The sequence below is a fragment of the Musca vetustissima genome, unplaced genomic scaffold (assembly GCF_032173495.1).
Source record: "Musca vetustissima isolate MV318-11 ecotype Yass unplaced genomic scaffold, APGP_CSIRO_Mvet_v1 utg1798, whole genome shotgun sequence".
Lineage (NCBI taxonomy): Eukaryota > Metazoa > Arthropoda > Insecta > Diptera > Muscidae > Musca > Musca vetustissima.
Genome location: NW_026874541.1, coordinates 795 through 22,877, shown reverse-complemented (window position 1 = coordinate 22,877; position 22,083 = coordinate 795). Strand labels below are relative to the sequence as shown.

At 29.2% G+C, this 22,083-nt stretch overlaps 1 protein-coding gene across 2 annotated transcripts in view; it reads right to left on the bottom strand.

Annotated features, from left to right (window-relative positions):
- The window catches only part of LOC133334376 (integrin alpha-PS1-like), a 146,391-nt gene extending 124,550 nt beyond the window's left edge, over positions 1-21,841 (bottom strand). For both annotated transcript variants that reach the window (XM_061542676.1, XM_061542683.1), the window contains exon 1: positions 21,700-21,841. In XM_061542676.1, coding sequence (XP_061398660.1) covers positions 21,700-21,830 — 131 coding nt within the window. In that variant the 5' untranslated portion in view covers positions 21,831-21,841. The remainder of the gene's footprint in view (positions 1-21,699) is intronic.
- Positions 21,842-22,083: the final 242 nt, after the last annotated feature.

Here is a 22,083-nt window from a genome sequence, read left to right as displayed (position 1 = left end):
CTGAAATTTGAAAATGTTGTAGTTGCATTTCGAAATAATCCATTCAAATTAATTTCAAGTGTATTGAAATTATGATTACATACCAAAACACCTACTGCCACACTCAATAACATGGCTAAAACCAACGCTCAAATTTTATTTGATCGATGAGTAGCGGATTAACATCAATTTCAAGATAACAGCTGGCAATACAAAACTTAAGAGTTGAATACAGTTTTTTTTTTCAAAATCTCCAACGTCTTCAATTAAGCATTTGTTTGCAGATAAGTTTTATGGTGGAAATGAATGACATTTTCAAAAAGTCAAATACAAAATATTTTTAAAAATTATTTTTTTTTTAATTTTAATTTCAACAATTTTTTATGTTGGCGTTGAGAGATGTTGCTGATCATCATCATCGTCATCACCATGACGATCACTTTGATGTATGGTTGGGGGGTAGCATTCATGTTGACTACCGTTTTAATCATACAAAGAATCTTCAATACCCATCCGAAATATAAAAAAAAAATAAAAATTAACAACAACAAAAATTGAGTACTACTTAATCAATGAAACGTCAAGCTTACAACTTGACGAACTCTTGGAAAAAAATTTAGACAGACAATCGACTTCTAAAAAAAAGTATTTTTTGTTTTTACAATGAAATAAAAATTGAGGTCTCATCATGTCTGCTGCCGGTTTGCTCGCTCGTTTGTTGCTTAAGCTTGTTTACACGCTTAGCTGAGTTTTGTAATTTCGTATTTCTATTTGAAGCTTCTTCTTGCCGTTAGAACAAAATTTTGTTTTTTTCGGGGCCAAAGTTGACATTAAGTAAAACTCAATTAAAAAAATTAAATCGAAAACAAAAAAATTACGAAACACCAACACCAGCAATGTCTGTTTTACAACGGCTTGGTTATTACAACACCAACATTTATTGGTGTCTGTTGGAATAGCACACATGTGTTTTTGTGTGTTTTAAATTCGTTTCATTTTAATTTCTGCATTTTGGGGGCACCCAGACACCCATCCCTCCACCACCAACATTCAGGCGGCGGCAGCAGCTACTGTTCTTTAATTTTTCGACAACTCATAAAACGTTTTATGAATATTTAGTTGTTGTTGCCGTTTATTTTTTTTTTTTTTTTTTGTATTACGAAAAACTTATTTACAACATCATAAATTGTTGATTTATGGAGCAAAGCGTTGATCGCGGCATTGTCAATCGTTCAGAAAAAAATATGCCAAACTTTAATTTGGGATGTTGGGTGTAGATGGATGGGGAAGTTATTGCTTAAGCAGGGGGTTAAAGGGTGAGTTGAAGAATTTTTAAAAAAATATGGAGGGGAAGAAGATGGTGGCAATTTGTGCAACCAATGTCAGTTTACAGAAAATGTTTTTTTTTTTATAAAAAAATGCCGATCTGGTAATTTTTTCTATAAAAAATAGCGGTCTGAAGTTCAATTTTTCAATAGTGAAAGACCGACCTGATGGTCTGTAAATTTCATTTCTTTACAAAAAATACCGATGTAATAAAATTATACAGACTTTCTGTATTTTTTTTTTTCTATAGAAAAATACTGGCCTAAAGAAAAAATATCGACCTAAGGATCTATGCATTTTTTTATAGAAAAGAGGATCTATTACTTTTCTATAGAAAATATTCAGACCTGAGCTTCTGTGAATTTTTCTATACAAAAATGCTGACCTGAGGCCATATATTTTTTTCTATAGAAAAAATACCGACCGGAAGGTCAGTGGATTTTTTTATATAGAAAAAATAACGACCTAAGGATCTCTGGATTTGTTTATATAAAAATTCACCAATTTGTGTATTTCTTCTATAGGAACATTTTACATATTTTTTCTTAGAAGAAATACAAACCTGAGTGTCTATGTTTTTATTCCATAGAAAAAATACAGAATCTGTGATTTTTTCTATAGAAAAAATAGAGAGTTTTGCGTCTGTGAATTTTTTTTCTATAGAAAAAGTACCGACCAAAGGGGTCTATGATTTTTTTCTATTGGAAAAATACGGACCTAGGGGTATGTTTTGCGTCTGTGAATTTTTTTTTCTATAGACAAAATAACGACAAATACGGACCTAGGGGTATGAGAAGTTCATTCAATGGAAAAATTGACCATAAGGGTCAAGAAAATCTTCTATAGAAAAATTTAGACCAGCTGTACTGTGAATATTCTTCTATAGAAAAAATAGGCATCTCGAAAAACACCGACCGAAGGGTCAGTGAATTTTTTCTTTAAATAAATACCAACCTTTGGGTCTCTGAATTTGTTTACAGAAAAGGGGCATTAATTTGTGAATTTGTTTCTACAGAAAAATAGAGACCTGACGGTCTGTGGTTTTTTACCGGCCTGTTGAGGGTCTATGACATTTTATCTATGTCTATGACATATGTTTTTTCATAGAAAAAATACCAAAATGGGAGTCTGCGACCTGAATACCGACCTGAATCTTTAATTTTTTTTCTACAGAAAAAAATCGAAACTGTGGATCTGCGAATTTTTTCTACTGGATTTTTTTTTATAGAAAAAAATAGAGACTTGTGCGCCTGTGATTTTTTTCCATAGAAAAAAATACCGACCTGAGGGTCTGTGAATCTTTGAATCTTTAATTTTTTTCTACAGAAAAAAATCGGCACTTTGGATCTGTTTTGTTTACCGGATATTTTTTTTCTATAGGACAAAATAGTGACTTGTGCGTCAGTGAATTTTTTCTATAGAAAAAAATACCGACCTAAGGGTCTGTGAATACGGACCTGTGGGTCTGAGAAGTTCATTCAATGGAAAACTTAGATCCTAAGGGTCAAGGAAATTTTCTACGGAAAAATAGAGATCTGAGGTATTGTGAATTTTCTTCTATAGAAAAAATAGAGATCTGCAATGTAAAAAACGCCGATCTGGGGGTCTAAATTTTTTCTATTGAAAATAAAATATTGACCAACGCAATTTGTTCTTACGGGTAGAAACATAAAATAAAATGCTGCCCTAAGAGTTTGCAAAAAATGTGTTTTCCAAAGAAAAAAAACTGACCTGAGAGCCTGTGGATCTGAGATTTTTTTTATTTTTTGTATTAAAAAATATTGTCTTTCATTGCTTTTTAATAACAAAAACGGTCTCTGTGGGTGACAGTAAACCTGATTTCTGTAAAATTTATTGTGGCTACATTGATAAGATTCCCGCCATAAGTGAAATGAATATTTACACTCAGTTATGAATCGTTTTCATTGATAAACGGAAATTATTCAACTGGTAACAATCGAAAAATTGTTTACTATTTTTGTTAAGTAACAGGCGAGTCCATATAAATGCAATAAATAATGAGATAAAAAAACAATTAGAAATTTTAAAAATTAAGAATTTGGATTTGTGTATTTTTTTTAATCTAGGACAAGATGCTACCCGAAATTTCTCTAAAAATTTTTGGGCCATTTTCGATTTATGTCTCGTTAAAAAAATACATATTTAAATTTTGTTAATGGGAGACATATTTTTGAAACAGTGCCACCTTAGTTGTCTTAGTTAAAAAAATGATTTAAGAAAACATTTTGTTTTTAAATCCATAAAAATAATTTAAAAAAAATATGTGTAGCACACCACTATAGTATATTGTTTTAATATATATTAATATACATATATAATTGGGCTGTTTATCTATCTATTGAAATTATATTTTTTATATTTTGAAAAGCTTCGAAATAATTTTCAAAAACCATTTTTTATTTTAATTTTTTTTTTCATTTATATGGCCTGACCTGTAACTATACAATCATCTCACCCACATTCCCCCATCACCCCCATATCAAGTGTTATCGAAAAAAATGCATTTCTCGATAACAAATTTATTGTGACATAATATGATTATTTTTTTATAAATACAAACTTTTATATAACAAAAACATCAACAACGAAATGAAAAACAAATAATAAAACAAAAACCAGCATTAATTGGTGTTCTCAATATAGGAAAAAAATATATATACAACAACAAAAACGAATGTATTCGATTAAATCAAGCTAATCAGGTGCTTGTCATCATTGTATCATATCTTGACTGCAACAAAAAACAAATTCGACCTATATTTCGAAGTTAATAATAATGGGAGTTATTTTTATAAATATATTTTTATTTTATTTATTTTTCTATATAAAATCTCAATTGTATGTATTAGTGTGTGTGCTTAGCTGGAAAAATGAGTTAACCCATTTGGTATTCAAAGGTTAATTAATGTAGGAAATTGGTAATTAACTAAAGGTAGATAATTGTGATACTAGATAGAAACCTACCTACCACATGGTCGGCGGGGCCTAAGGTGATTGTCATCATGACTCAATTAGAGTTGTTATTTTTTTGGTTTGCTATTAAAAATTACTATTATTATTTGTTCAATGGAATAGTCCGATTTCCATGGAATGGAATGTTTTAGAAGTTCAGATAAAAAATGCTGACTTGAGAGTCTGTGAATTTGTATTCTATAGAAAAATTCTGAACTGAAGGTCTGAGAAAGTCTTCTATAGCAAAAGTATAAAACTTAGCGCCCTATTTTTTCTATAGAAGAAATACCGACCTGAGGGTATGTGAATTATTTTCTATAGAAAAAAATGGAGATCTGGAGGTCTGACCTGGGGGTCTGTGATTTTTTTCTATAGAAAAAAAATAGAGACCTGAGGGTCTGTGATTTTTTTTCTATAGAAAAAATAGAGACCTGAGGGTCTGTGATTTTTTTTCTATAGAAAAAAATAGAGACCTGAGGGTCTGTGATTTTTTTTCTATAGAAAAAAATAGAGACCTGAGGGTCTGTGATTTTTTTTTCTATAGAAAAAAATAGAGACCTGAGGGTCAGTGATTTTTTTCTATAGAAAAAAATAGAGACCTGAGGGTCAGTGATTTTTTTTCTATAGAAAAAAGAGACCTCAACTGAGGCTGATTTTTTTTCTATAGAAAAAAATAGAGACCTGAGGGTCTGTGATTTTTTTCTATAGAAAAAATAGAGACCTGAGGGTCTGTGATTTTTTTTCTATAGAAAAAAATAGAGACCTGAGGGTCTGTGACTTTTTTCTATAGAAAAAAATAGCGACCTGAGGGTCTGTGATTTTTTTCTATAGAAAAAAAGTAGCGACCTGAGGGTCTGTGATTTTTTTCTATAGAAAAAAATAGCGACCTGAGGGTCTGTGATTTTTTTCTATAGAAAAAAATAGAGACCTGAGGGTCAGTGTGATTTTTTTCTATAGAAAAAAATAGAGACCTGAGGGTCTGTGATTTTTTTCTATAGAAAAAAATAGAGACCTTAGGGTCTGTGAATTTACGTATATAGAAAAAATACGGAACTGAGTTTCTGAGAATATTTTGTGTAGAAAAAATGAAAAACTGGGGTTTGGTAATTTGTTTCTATAGAAAAATAAATAATGACTTGAGGGTCTGAGACTTTTTTACATAAAAAAATTGAGACATGAGGGTCTGTGTGTGTATTTTTTTTTAAAAAATAGAGACCTAAGCATATGTGAATTTTTTTATAGAAAAAATACTGAACCTGAGGGTCTGTGAATTTTTTCCTATAGAATTTTTTTATAGAAAATAAACCGACTAGAGGATCTATGATTTTTTGTCTACAGAAAAATATACATACCTAAGGATCTGTGATTTTTTTCTCAAAAAATATAGAGCTGAGGGTATATGAGTTTTTTTATATAGAAAAAAAAAGCGAAATGGGGGGTCTGTGAATTTTTTTCTTTAGAAAAAATAGTGGCTCTGTGTTTTTTTTATAGAAATTACATTTTTATTTTGTAAAAATATATTTTTTTACTATTTAAAAAAATTTTCAAATCAAACCATTTCATGTTTTATTGCATTAACACCATGCTCACGAGAAGATTATGGCATCGAATTACATTCAAATCCATTTTCCATTTTGTTGAACAAAATTCCAAAGTGTTTAAATAATCATTAACAGTGAATACTCAAAACAAAGATCAACAATAAAAATAAATGGATACATTTACATAAAAAAAAAAAAACTTAATAAGAAAAATAACAATAATTTACATCTTCACAAAAACAAAGAATAAAAAAATATTTTTTTACGATTAAAGGCCATACGGACGATTGAGATGAAAAAAATAAGAACCACGAACTGATCAGACCCAATAGAAATTTATGTAATTTTTATAAGCAGATGTTTGTTTTTGTTGTTGTTTTTATTTTTGGTCAATAAACTCATAGTGGTAAAAACAGGTTTTTTGTTGTAACCCATTCAAATGCATTGTAATCCATTTGACCAAAAAAAGAAAGACAAAATGAAGAAAAGGGTTCTTGGACTTTACACTCAAGTTGTTCGGCAGAGCGCCCACCCAGTCTTTTTGTGGGACTTCATTAAAAAGTCGTTCTTTTATTTTTCTTTAAACATTTTTTGGAGTCTTCTTTTTGGTGTTTTTTTATTATTTGATAATTTTTGTATTCCCTGGCTCTCCGCATGAGTACACGAAGGTGAAAGAATGATAAATGTTTTATTTGCCGGTGTATTGACACAAATGTTCAATGAATTTTATTTAATGTGACAGTTTTTTTTTTCGAAAAAATTTTCAATGAGTTTTTTTTTTTTTTTAATTTAAAAAAGAAAACTGTGAATAAGTACAAATAATAAATGGTGTCTCAAAGTTTGTGGGAAGAAACTCGGAAGACCTTCGATTTAAAAATACTTCCTTATTAAGGACTCTCATGCGTAGGCGGCTACGCATGAGAGTCCTTAAGAAGATCTCCTATATACAAAATGCCTTCTGAGGGTAGTGAATCTACGATTAGGTTTCAATAAAAATAAAAAATCACACTTATAAAATTTCATTAAAAAATATAAATATAAAAAATCCCACTTCGTGTCCCTAAAAACATTATTTGTTTTAATTTTTATTTAAAGTAATTTTTAAAAATCTGCAACTGTGGGTTCTCATCAGGATATTTTTTTAAAGGTAAAATGTTTTTAGGTGATAAAATAATATTTAAAACAACCCACACGTATTTTAAAAAATATTTTTTATAAAAATCCATAAATCGGATAATGAAAAAATAAAAAATGCTTTCTATGTTTTGTTTTTAATCCAAGATTGCAGATCCTGTTAAAAAATTATTTAATAAAATAAATAATTGAATGAAATTTCATTGAAGTTGAAATATTTGTCACAAGTAAATAAATAAAATATTAGCACGTGTTGTTGCAGTTATTTAGAAAACTACCTTCAATTTCGTTACGACTTTTTTCTGATTTCATTACATTCCGATTCACTTTATTTATAATGTAAAATATGTGTGTAATAAATTATTGCTTTATATTTCACACATTTATATATGAGACTAAAAAAAACAACAATAAAACTATTCCAAACAACAACCTTTCATTCATTGTTAATTGATTGCGAACTCTGAGAGTGGTTACTTTCAATAAATTTGTAATTAATCATTGTATTCGTGTATGTGTGCATTTGTGTGTGTGTTTCCATAAATATTTATAAGATTTTTATTTTATAGAGATTTGATTTGTTTCTCGATTTTTTTACCATAAATTTATTTCTATTAATTCTCGAGTGTCACTATAATTGAATGACATTTGAAAATTGTTAATAATACGGCTAACAAATGACAGCAGCAACATGTTCAAATACATGTGTGATATGAATTATTGGATTTTTTATATAAAAAATAAAGAAAATATATTTTTTATTATAATAAAATCATTTGTTTAAAATAAGACATAAAGAAAATCACAACACAATAGATCACGTATAGAAAAATGCAAATTTGTAAAATTTACAAAAAAAGCCCAGAGAGCGAGTGAGAGAAAGAAAGTTAGAAAAAACACTTTTTGGATGAATCACTGCAAAAAAAAATCGTCAACATATCTACCAATCGTGTATGTATGTGTGGCTTTTGAATGATTTTCAAAACATATCGCTTATCAACATTTAAATTTTTCACAGATAAGTCATTCTTATCACTTAAAGTTTGCCCCTATGACTAAGCTTGGGAATTAATTTGTCAGAGCCCCACATCGAAAACAAAATTTTAAAAATTACAAACATTTCTAAAAATAAATCACATTTTATGTCTCAATCTTTCAACTACCGGGTTTACTTTCATTCTACATGTCTTCTTCGTCGGCTGTTGGGTTTCTTTCGGCATAAATAAATTCTTTGAGTTGAATAACAAAAAATAATTTAATTTCAATTTAATTAGCAGTAGCCTCAAATACGTGTTGGGCATTTTTAATTAAATCACAAAAAGGGTGTCACAAAATTTATGCCCCCAAAAAATTAGAGAAAAATAAACAAAACAGAACACGATTATGAGGGAGTTATTGGATCTCAGAAATTCCTGCATAAAAAAAATTATTATATTTTTATAATAAAATTTTGAAAAAATAATATTTTTTTGTTAAGAACTTATTGAATAGAGTTCTAAAAAATATCAAAGAAAATATAAGTGTGGATTTTTCTACCCTGGGTATTATAGCTTTGTGCAGCCCCAAGAGTTTGTAACACTGCGAAATATTTGTATATCCACCTTTAAGTATACCGATCATCATATCTCGATCTAGACATGTGTGTCGGTCTGTCCCTATGTCCATTATAATTTGTAAATACGATACAGGCCACATTTATGGACCAATATTCACGAAATTTTGCATGGAGTAGAGGGTTGTGGCCAACAAAGACCCTTATTTTTATTGGTGAAGATCGGTTAATATTAAGGGGATGAAATAGACCAAATACCAAATTTTACATGGAGAAGGGGATCGGGCCAAAAAAAAAGCATGCCTGTTTTGGATGAAGATCGGTCAATATTTAGTGGATCCAGACTTTTGTGTGAAAAATTACAAAATTTTGTATTCTATGGCATATATATTTAGTCCTGAAGGACATAGTTGATAGTACGTCCAAGAGGATTGGTTGACCTTTAAATTGATAAAAATTATATTGTCGTAAGTACTCGGATGCGGGATTAACACCTAAATAATTACATGTTCTTACGTATTCAGATATTATTTAGTAACCTATTGCCATACTAGAGGGCGGAAATATAGCGCCGATTGCCTTGAAATTTTGCATGAGGTTCCAGTTATGCCTATAATTTTTGATGAAGTGGACCGAAAACTTAATATTTTTTGTATTATTTCGAGTCGATTTATAGGCCACAATTATAAGCCGAACATCACAACACAACCCACAGTTAAGGGAATCTGGAAAAGTAATTAGAAGGGCTGTACTAAATATTAGTAATATTCGGAAAATATGTCAGTGTAAGGTCACGAAAATATCAGGCACGGAATAAACTTCCGCAGAGAGTTAGAGTTCCGTTGTAGTTGTGTATGGCCGGCCCTGTCCGAATATGGATTTTTATGGATTTTTTTTTTAAATATTTTATTCAAAGATTTAATAGTTTTCATGGAGACCAATGAAATGTTTTGGTATATTTCGTGGGGACCAATAAGTGTAAATTTGATTTTGATTTTATCTATAAAGACAAATGATATCGAATTTAAAAATAAAAAAAATCTGTTTTATAGGTCCTAATAAGTTTCAATTTTTAAAAAATGTTTTTTATAGATTCCAATATTCGTGGAATATAAAAATATATATATTTTTTTCGTTTGTTTTTGATTCATATATGTTTTGATATTTTTCCTTAGCTGTGTTTAAAATTTTAACATCCCATCTACAATTATCTCCTTACCTAAAAATAATTTATTTGTTGCCCTTTGCAACTCTTTAAATTAGAATTTCCATTTAACATATATATTTCAAATATTTTCTCTTTCGAATTTTCTTCAACTTCAAAGAGTACTTTATGTGACAACATGCCAATAGAATATTTTATTTCTTTTCCCCCAGAAATTAGAAAATAAAACATAGATTTTCACAACTACTTCATTTGTTGTTTATTTAAAAACAAATAAAAAACTCCAAAAGAAGAAGAAAAAATACGCGGGTATTTTTATGAGCGGCTTGAATGATTTCAGTCACACCACCATTTCTTGCTTTCCACCTCCCTCCCTGATCTCAAACTCGACAATTCATATCACAGAATTTGAAGAACTTATCAAACAAAGATCATAAAATTAAATGAAGAAGGGTTTTAGGAGTAGACAGAAAGACAATCAAACCAATGAATGGTAGGATTGTTGACTGACTGGTTGGCTTGCACTGAATTTCGAATGAGCAGGAAAAACTTCAAACATCGCTGGAAAAACTCTCCACAAAATTATTTATGGTTTGTTGTCGGTTTTATGACTTTTAAAATAAACGAAGAATAAAGAAATCTTGTAATTGTCTTTTCTTTTTGTTTGAAGTTCGACTTTCAATTAAATAACAACAAAACCACCAATTAAATAACACTTCGTCTTTATTTTATTCATTTTGAAATGAAGACTAGATTTCTGTATTAAAGAAGAGTTAAATAGTTTGTCTTTTATTTTTATTACCAACTAGAAGAGACAAAGGGTTTTTTGGTTTATTTTTTGGAAAATAATTAATGGGAAAATTGTTAATTGTAAAAAAAGAAGTGGGTAACAAAATACCCGGGTCTTTATCAAGCCTGTATGGCATCTGAAGCTTGTCTTTTCAATATAAACAGTACAATAGTTGTGGATTGAAAAATCTTGAAAATTACTAAAATATATAATTTCTTCATATAATAACAATACAATAATAATTTAATTTCGTGTTTTTATTTCTTCAACATAATTCTAATGAAAAATATTTCCAAAAAAATATGTTTTTATAGGCGGTTTAAAATGCATATAAAATGCTGATTGATTTAAACCAAACGAAACTGTGTATGAAAATATTAGGTTGGCGCCCAATGTGAGTCCTTAAATATTGCACATGTTAAATTCTAACAAATATTTATAAAAGTTTCATTGACACACCCATAAGTACATCGATATATCATTATATTTTTAATTTTTTCTCTATTTTTTATGTTTGAAAATATTAGGTTGGCGCCCAACGAGAGTCCTTAAATATTGGAGATATTAAGTTCAACAAAAAATATGTATAGAAGTTTTCTTGTCACGATCTTCATTACATTGATATACCTTTACATTATTATTTTTTTATATTTTTTGTGTTTGAAAATATTAGGTTGGCGCCCAAAGTAGGGCCTTAAATATTGCACATATTATGTTAAAAAATATGTATATAAGTTTCATTGTCACGATCTAGAGGAGATCGATATATCTTTATATTTTTTTATTTTTATTGTGTTTGAAAATATAGGGTTGGTGCCCAAAGTGGGTCCTTAAAACATATGATAGATGTTTCATTGTCACGACCTTGAGTTCATCGATATATCTTTATATTTTTTCTATTTATCTGTTTATTGTGTTTGGATTAGGTTGGCGCTCAATGTAGGGCCTTAAATGTTGCACACATTAATTAGAAATTATATATGTATAGAATTTAACTTGTCACGATCCTGAAAAGACCATTATATCTTTAACATTTTTTTCAATTTCATATCAAATATTATTGAAAAAGTCTTTAACAAATTTTTAATAAACATTTAACTGGCGCGAATGTGATGTTTTTTTTACTTTATTCTGAAAGTTGAGTCATCACCATGCATAAACGTAATATCCGCGCTCTCTTTTTTTGGGGGTGCAACAATGAAGTATGATTAATTGTAATGAATGAAAAAGTTGATAAATTATAAAGAATAAAAACAAAAAACGCCACAAGGAAAGGAATTGTAAAACGTAATCGGTGACAAAGTTTTTTTTTTTTTGAATCGTGAATGCATAACATTTTCCATGTGATGAAGTCATGACACATTTGAGTGTTTAATTCCGGTTGTAAATCTACTAAATGGCTATTGGAGAGATAAAAAGCTCCCCAAAAAATAATTTAAATAGTACGAGATTTTTCCTGTTGGGTGGCATTTAAAATTGGTGAACAAGGAAAAAAACTAACGAAAATTAATAATATAAGGTCGTTATCTATATTTACATGTTGGGCGCCATTTACAATTAAATTTCTCAAGACACTTCCATGTGAAAATAATTTCGACTAATACATTTAATTGCTCTTCTTCTTAATTTAGTGCATATTCGGAATCTTTTCGAAAGATGTTGAAATATTTCAAGTTACGACGTGTTTCACGTTGGGCGCCAACTAGACATGTATTTAGAAATTTCTCTATTTTATAATAATATCGTTCATCGTAAATATATTGCACAGACATATATTAAGTCGTAGGTGAAAACACATTTTATTGTCCAAAAAGAAAGCTTTTCTGCTTGGTATCACCTTGGGCGCCAATTGACAATTTTCACATATTTCAAATTTCTATATTTTTCGTCAGTGTAATTTCTCCATACTCCTAGATGGATAATCTTTGACAATTAACTTAGACATTAAAAAAATGGGGATTTTGAGAAATATTCCATGTTGGGCGCCAATAAGAACTATATCTTCAAATATACCATGATTATGAACTATTGACAATTTTTTAGAGTCATTTAGTTCTTTAGTTCAATTAAACGATTCACTGAGCGAAGTTTAGTTCATCATCTGGATAACAATTTATCACATCTCTTAAACGTGGAATACATAATTGAATACATAACTCATAGGTTATTTTCATTTAGTTTCCAATTCCAATTAGTTTTAAAGTTGAGTTCACGATGGAACTTGTTCAATTCGCTGAAAGGAGCCTAGTTCAGTTCATCATATGGATTTACAATACATCATCGTCATCTCTACATAGGCAAATTCTCTTATTTTTTAATTCAAATCTAAATATGAATGACGAAACATTTTGAGCCGGTAAATGACAAGTTGAATTATAAAGTGAACCATAGTTCAACTAGTTGAAGTTTCCCTTTTCTGGATTTAAAATTAACTTTGCATGGAATGTGTATCGATGTGCCTTACATTAGGCGCCATTTAAACTAAATTTTTCTTTTACAAAACTTTAACTCAAAAAAACCTTATTAATAAATATAATGAGCGAAAGACTTTCTTATCGACACAGTCGCTCTTTGGGCGCCAGTGCAATGTTTTAAAGTTGAAAATTTAGAAGTTTGACACTGAATTTTAGATTACCATGAAATAAAAAATGTATTCTTGTTGCTCACATTGGGCGCCATTTAAAGCTTAATTTGAAAATTTGTACTGTTACAAATTGTTGGCCCAAAAAAAATAATATTAAAAATATAATTAGAACACATATCGACACAGGTCCTCATTGGGCGCCAATTCAATATTTTGAAGTGAAGAGTTAACTATGAATTACATTACTATGTAAATATTAGATGGAATATTTTGTTGAAGCTATGTGAATTTTGACACAGTATTTTAATGGAGTCATGGCTATTCCTTACATTGGGCGCCATTTATAACTAAATTAGAAAATTTGTCCTATTACAAAATATTAGCACAAAAAAATTATTATTAACTAATATAATGATCAAAAGGCTTCCTTATCCAAACTGCCGCTCATTCGGTGCCAATTTAATGTTTGGAAATTATACAAAATTTTTTGTTTCGAAATTATACAAAATTTTTTGGTATAGGATATTATTGCAACCCTGCTGATGTTTTTAGTCATACATAAATATTTAGACATTTCACTTTCAATACGACTAACAATAAATATTTTTTGCTGTTTATTACCACCATGGGCGCCAATTGTGAGTTTCCAAATATTTAAAATTTATGTATTTTTCGTCAGTGAAACTTGGATACTTTTAGAAATAACGGACAATTTATTTCGAATAAAAAAATTTCAATTTCAATACAACTAACAAACAATTATTTTTTTTTTTTCAATATTATTTTTAGGTAAAAATATTTATTATTAAAAAATTATTACTTCTGAGCAATAAAAATTTTAATACTTCCCCCTTTTCATAGCTCTAAATTCCACGAATTATTTGGTTGATAACTACAATAATATATACCCAAAAAATCGATATTAAGTTGTAACCGTCAAATTATGTAAGACATGACAAAGCATATTTGGTAAGAACATATTTGAAAAGAATTTTATGACTTTATGAAATTTATTTATTGAAATTAAAAATTCAAAAATTGATTTCGAATTTACATTTGAAAAAACATGCATACATAATTATGTCTTACATTTATGTGTAAATTTGTCAACAGGGATTATAGCCAAACAATATGGCAAAATTTAAAAATCAGGAAATAAGTCATAAAACCCATAATTTTATGGCTAACAACAATGCCAAAATCGGGCGCCATCAAATAGCCATTACAGGCAGAACAAAAAAAATATTTAAGTGGTCATAAAAATAAACACAGTTTCTTTTTGAAAGAAAAACAAACTTTCTTCTAAACATAAAAATTATTGCAAACATTAATCAGCAGTAAACCAAACCATAGGTACACCAAGCCAAAGGTATGGATTTCTTTCCTGATAATCCATAACTTCCTGTTGTAAAAAAGAAATCATAGAGAAACTATCAAATCCCTAAAAGTTTAGAAAAACAAGTGTCCATTTTTATAATCCCTCTGTACGTGTTTGGTCATTAAATAGAGATTTACATATTACAACTACCTAAACTAAACGTCGAATTTTATGGTTCTTGGGAAATTTCGAAATATTTCTTAATAAACCTAAGAACATATTTTTGTAGTATTGCTGCTTATCTAAATCTATTAGCGAATGTGTATATCTTTTTTCGTCTTCTTTTTGTTTTTCTCAAAGGATCAGTTACACCAGTCACCGATTTTGGTGCTACCTTTTTTCCTTGTTCTTTTTTTGCCTGTCTAACTTTGGCATACCTGTCATGTTGAACACGACATAAATGATCCACATTTTATTGTAGATCAACCACGCTTGAAAAATAAGATAGATAACGTTAACAGCGTTGTAATTGCCTAGTCTAGGTATCACCAAACCAAAAAAGGATGATGATGGCGATCGATTATGATTTACCTGTTCCAGTTTTATGACAGGGCAATATTATTAGATAAGCTGGACACACGAAGTAGTAGCATATCAAATTGTTCATATTTGGTTTTGGGTTCTGATCATAAGACATGCTTCTTCTTTTTTCATAAGTAGCCATAAATGATATTGAGTTTTATTGTTTTTATGTATTTATTTATTTAAGTGAAGAAATATTGGTAACATATTTGTTTAATATTTCCTTTTGAGAATATGTATTTTGGGTGTTCAATTTATGACCATGTGAAAAAATTGTTCTCTGGGGGCTCTAATCGGTAGTCCAGTTGGTACCCTATCAAGTGACTTGATCATAAAGGATTTTATTGTTTAAAATAATGGAGGTCATTTACTGGGTTCGAAACTAGAATGACGGTCAATAGTTTGAAACGCATTCTGTGGTTCTGAGAGAAAGTAGAACAATTTCTGAAGATCTGAGGAAAATCGGCCTTCAGTGCCTGGGAGTATTTTGTTTCGCAGGGAATTTTTGTCGATAGAAATAAGAAATTCTTTATTTACTTCCAATAAAATCTAAATATAAGTGACAAATAAGTAAAACAGGCTGAAAAAATACACTCGGCGAATAATCGACCAGTTGAACTCTGATGTACATTGTAAAGTATGAACTACCATTGAACGGTAGTTTATAGTTCACAGCCACAGTTCAAACTTTGCATTGGTATCGGATATGTATCGTTTTTCGTCATATAGGGCGCCATTTGAAACTAAATTAAAATTTTTTACTGTTACAAAATATTAGCCCAAAAATATCATTACTCAAAATATAATTATCGAAAGGCTTTCTTATCCACACTTCCGCTCATTGGGTGCCAATTCAATGTTTTGAATATATGCAAAATGTTTGTATTCGAGTAGAATTGCAACTCTGCAACAGAGGTATTTTTTACAGCAATTTCTGAGGATTTTTTCTGTAACAAATAGGACCTTGGATTGAAGTATAATTTTTGCAATAGGAAAATACTAATAACAGGAGTTTTGTGAAATAGTTTTTTTACGAATGAACTAGTTCAATTGAGCGATTCACTAAAAGGAGCATATGAACCAGGTCAGCCGATATTGTTCAGACTTCAATGACCGAAGAAATTTTTCATGCAGGAGTATTTTTTTTGTAACACTGTCACCAATGACAGGCTAAGGATGCGTAGAAAAAATACGGGTCTTTTGATAAGTCATTTTATAAAAAAATCTGATGTGCTAATTTTTCTATAAAAAAATGCCTGAATTTTTCGAAAGAACTTTTTTCCACAGTCATTGGAAACCGATTTAATTCTGTGGGGGTTTAGAAAAAATCGAGTACAATTATTACTGGTACTTAAATAGCACAAACAAGTCTATTTCTCTAAAAAAATCTGCCGAACTTTTATAAATTCCATTATCATCAGGTTCCAAATAATCTAGAGATAAAACGGCGTTCCAAATTTCGAGATCTGAAGATCATTGAAATAAAAATATTTGAATTCAAAATTAGTATCTAAACCTATTAGTTTAATTGTGCCTTTATATACAAGTCATGGTAAATTTTAAGTCATGATTCAAATTGGGGCCCAACATAAAATAATTCTAAAACAAACGAATTAAAGAAATATTTTATGGCTGAGTTAATTGTAGACACATCCACATACTGGGTTATGAACAACTCTTATGAAAAATTAAAGAAACGCTAAATATAAAGACAATTCGAAAGTGGCGCCCAAGGTGGTAAAAAGTTGTTTTTTTATAATAATGTGTATCTTTGTTTCCCTAAATGTTTATTTCAATGAGAAAAAAGAGAGATATATCTAAATAAACTTCTAATTGGCGCCCAACGTGAAATTAAAATTTTTCTCAAAATAAAATTGCCCTCTTTTTCACGGAAGTAAATAAATAAATATTCAGTCACCGAAGATGGATTCTTTCTTTAAAAGCTCTTGGAAATAAAAAATAGTGGTACTGAACATTTGTATGACAAAACTCTTGTTCAAATCTACACTTGAACTAAAATATTGGTAAATTTTATTGGCGCCCATTATGGATAAAATTCTCAAAATTCCAATTAAAGCACCTTTATGACCGATATATTTATAGGAAATATCCCTCCTGGGTTGTGAATAAGTTAATCTGATGAAGAAGTTACTCTAATGAAAAATTATAAATTGATAAATATTATGAAAAGAATCATAAGTGGCCCCCAAGGTGGTAAAAAGACAAACATAATTTTTTACGGAAAAAGTACATCTGACCTTGCATTATTAAATGTTTATTGCTCTACCTAATATTGAAATAAAAATTTAATATATAGAAGAGAAATTTCTGAACATATTCGGAATGGCGCCCAACGTGAAATTAAAAAATATATATTTGTCATTGTCACTGAGGTTTGTTTTTTTAGATCAATCAATAATTATTGGTCTTTTCAATAGAAAAAATTAATGATTGATCCTATTTTTATAAAAAAAATCTGAAGATATGTCTAATTGGCGCCCAACATGAAAATAAAATATTTAACCTTTGTCATTGATTATTGACAATTGTTTTTTTTTCAGTAGAGGATTGATTTTTTCCAGAGAGATAACATTCAACAAAATATTTCTCAGTCATTGAGCATTAATTCCATAGAAAAAATTGAGTCCTAGTCTTGATGCTAGTCTTATGAAACAATTCTTAAGAATTGGCGCCCAACATGATATTAAAATATTTGCCTTTATTACTCATTATTGATTTTTTATAGAAAGCTATGTATTTTTCGGTCACTGAGGATTGATCTTTTGCAGAAGAAAACATTCCAAAATCACTGGGGATTAATTTTTTTTTAAATAAATTTTTAGGACGTCTCCAGTGAAAATATTTTTTTTTTATAAAAAGTGAGTCACACTAATGAAGAATTGTTATTTTCTATGAAAAAAAATCTGTCATCTGCCCTCAGTATGCTAATTATTTGCACTTGGCATCATCAGCCGCTCTTACCAAGAATTCATTAACAGCTTTATTATTTCTGTGTTTTCTTGGTAATGTTAGTCACATTTTTATTACATCTACTTTACTCTGTTCTTTTTTTCATTCCGCATCATCATTATTCTCTTGCTTTACCATATTATGTAAATATTTGTATTATTAATAAAACAAATGGTATCGAGTCATATGTTCTTATTTCCTCTCGCAAACTATTTAACACTATTGTCGGTTATTAACTACAATTGTACCTCTGGTAATAATTTGCAAAAAAATATGTGTGTCTTCTGGTTCCACACATATTTTTTGGGTAAATACAAAATAGCACAAGACAATTTTTTGCAAAAGGTTGTTATGTTATGTTTCGGTTTTTTCTTTTTCACGCAAAAACATGTTTATTTTTTAAATAAATATTTAACGATATAATGAATAAAGATAAGGAGATATATCTGAGTAGACTCGGCGAGAGTGAGAGAACAAATAGAGGAAAAAAATACACTTTGTAGCAGTCACGATTATTGCAAGTATGTCGGGTTTTTTTTCTGCCTCAGTTATTTCCGCTAATTGAAATAACAATTATTTGTACAAATTGAAATTTTTGAAAGAAAAATTTTTGTCAAAATTGCGGGTTTTAAAAGAGAATTGGAAGGACAAAAATATATAAAAACCTATGTTAAAATTGTTCGGATATTTCCAATGGCCTTACACGTACCATTGAAAATATCTCAAATTTGGTTTCCTTTATGTGAAAGGTATAACAAACGCTGGTCCTATATTAAATTTTGTTTAACACGAAATTATTTAACCCATTAAGAATCAATATTGAAAAATTACAACAATGAAGAATTAATCAGTTTGCTGTTACTTCAAATTTCCTAATGTAGTTATTAATTGCAAACATGTTTTCCCAACCGAAGAACACGATTCCGCTCAATTACTTTTATCGTAAGGTAAAAAACGAGACGGAAGAGATTCCAATTATTTAATTTTTCCATAACATAACAATGATGTCATTCATTCTTAAAATCCCATGGAATTTTGGTTACACCACTTTAAAGAACAAATTGGGAATTTTTTCGTTTTAATAAAAAAACAACACCAAAAATAGGTAACACTAATTGTTGACAAATTGATTAATTAAATTACAACATAGTTTGGCTAGAACACGGACAAAATTTAATAACAACAAAAAATGTGTACTCAATACTTGTTAAAAAAAATTATAGCAATACGACAACATTCCATGCCCCCTCTCCCCCACCCGTGGTTATATTCCATCCATTAAAGGTAAACAGATATGAATTGTTGTGGTAGGAATCGAAGTATCATCATCATCGGCATCGGATTGTCAGTATTATTGATATTTAGGTGACACTACACTGACTGAGCTCTAAGTGGAGACTCTTTGTTATTGTTGTCGATATTTTTGTGTTTTGTGTTATAGCCCCGATGAAAGAAAATTAGTTTTAGTTTAGTTGTAGTCTTTTTTTTTTGCTATCATTATGTAAATACTTGTTTTGTTGTTGTTGTTACTGCTTGCTGCTATTGTTGATTCTCAGGTTTTCTCTACAATTTTTTTCTATTTACATTATTTTTTCGTTCTGTTCGACTGTGTGTATCATTGGCTTTATGAACGTATGTATCGATAGCTGATTGATTGAAAGTCTGCCTATCCGTCTGTCTGTCGGACTGATATGAAATTCTCCAATAGACTCTTGTATATTGAACTTTACTTAGTCGTAAGAATGTGAGATATGAATTACATATAGGGGTATATATAATATATTTGTATAGTATATTGTGAATAAATATTGATATGAAATACAATGTGTTGTGAATGAATACGTGAATGCGTATATAGAGAACAGAAGTCGTGCAGAATGTGTGAAAAAAAATAATATTTTATAAAAAAAACATTTTTGTGACATAAAAAAAATTAAAATTATGTCTGAATTTTCAGAATTTTCAAAAAAGGATAACATTAGGCTTTATTGAGTTTAAAAAATATATAAAAATAATTTTTAATTAAAATTATGTCAATTAATTCTCAATTCCAAATTTTTGGAATAAGGAACCATTTAAAAAAAAAAAAAAATCCAACACTGAGAACCAAATTCTTACAATAGTAAAAAAAATTAAAAAAACTAGTAGAAAATCGTAAAAAAATAAAACGTATTTCAATTATACCCACAATTTTTAAGCTATTTCGGCTTAAATACGCCATTATTACGATTTTCTTATTATTTTCTATATTTATGTACACGTTGGGCGCCAATCATATAACTCAAAAATATTACCTAAAAATATTACCTAATTTAATAATTGTTTGTTTAATTTCAGAATGGCCAAATTATCAAAATTCCGTTCAGGATGTTGAAGGTAAGGATATGTTAACTGTATGTAGCCTATCTATGAAAATGACTGTTAATTTACATAAGTCGTGATTAAAACACTCTATATGGAAAATTAAAAGAAATATTTTTTTGTCAAAAAAAAAAAAAAAAAAAAACGTTGGGCGCCAAAATGTATTTTTTATTCTCATATTCAAAAATGTTTATTTTTCTAACTTAAAAAATTCTATTGGGCGGGAATCAATTATTAGACGATTATAAGCTGGACAGAAATAAATTATTGCGGGCATTTTCCAAATTTCATGTTGGGCGCCAAAATGTATTTTTCTACATATTGAGCTATTAAAGATTTGTTTTTTGTATTTAGAAGAAAATCTATTGGCCTTGGATCAACAAGAAAACGATTGTCTATTGCCAGCTTGACAGGAAAAAGATTCTTTCGAAAATATTATCCAATTTACGTTGGGCGCCAATATACAGTTCTATTTCCTACTAACGATTTCGTTTATTTTTAAACAAACGATTGGTCTTGTTTCAAAAAAATCGATTATCAACTTGACAAATATAAATTCTTGCGAAAAAATTTCACTTCCACGTTGGGCGCCAAATTTGTCAAATTTTAAATTTTCTGTTAGAGATTTAATTTTTAAGACAAAAAATGGTATATTTGTTTAAAGAGATATAAATAGGGAATATATTTGGAATATTAGCTGGAGAGATATACTTTTGTTAATGTTATAATATTACGTTGGGCGCCAAAATTCATTTTTAATTCACAAATCCTCACAAGACCTTGAAATCAAAAAGAAAACAATTGCGAACATTTTCTCAATTTCACGTTGGGCGCCAAAATTCACATTCAACAATAATTTAAGAAAATAAATTTTAGAAAATAAAATAATGGGCTTGGCAGAAATGATTACTTGCGACAATGTTCTCAAATTCACGTTGGACGCTAAAATGTATTTTTGGCTTAATTTTCTAGAAACCTAGAAAACGATTTTCAAATATGAAAGAAACAAATTCTTACGAACATATTTTCAAATTTACGTTGGGCGCCAAAATATTTTTTTTTCATTTAAAATTGTAGTGGTATAGGATCAACCAACTGAACAGAAATATAATCTTTTCATAAAGTGTTCTTGATTAACTCTTTGTCTAAATTCCAAATATTTCTTTACTTTTCTGCAAATCCATGTTGGGCGCCAAATTCATACCTCAATTTTAAGACCCAATTTTCATTATCAAATAATATGAAGGTGAAGAAAATAACTCTGACTGACCGGTCAATCATATTCACTTCAAAATCCCACATTATCTTTTTTCTGCAACATCACGTTGGGCGCCAAAAATATCACTTTTCGTTATTTACTCCCTGAGCTATCACTTTCCTAATTTAAATCTTAAAAAAGTATAAAAAGTCTTTCAATTACTTACCATTTAGTATTATCTGGCTCATTATATTCTCCAATGGTGTGTGTCGCCACCGAATAACCAAAATACGATGTAGGATTCGCATTGAATTTCACAATAGGCAGGCGACTTTCCAAATTGAAGGCATGGGTCATTAGGACACTGAATGCTACTAGTAGCAGTGATGATGATAAAATCCTTAATATATCTTCTTCTTTCCTTTTTAAAATTATTTTTTTTTTCTTAAATTTTGATGTTTCACAAATTCTTCATATTTCTTTTAACGGACTTTTTTGCTTCCTTTTGAGGGAGAGATTTCAAGATAATAACAATAAATTTCTTGATGATGATGATGTTGGGCGCCAAAATGTATGAAGCTTTTTGTTTTTGTTGGGATTCCTTTTTTTC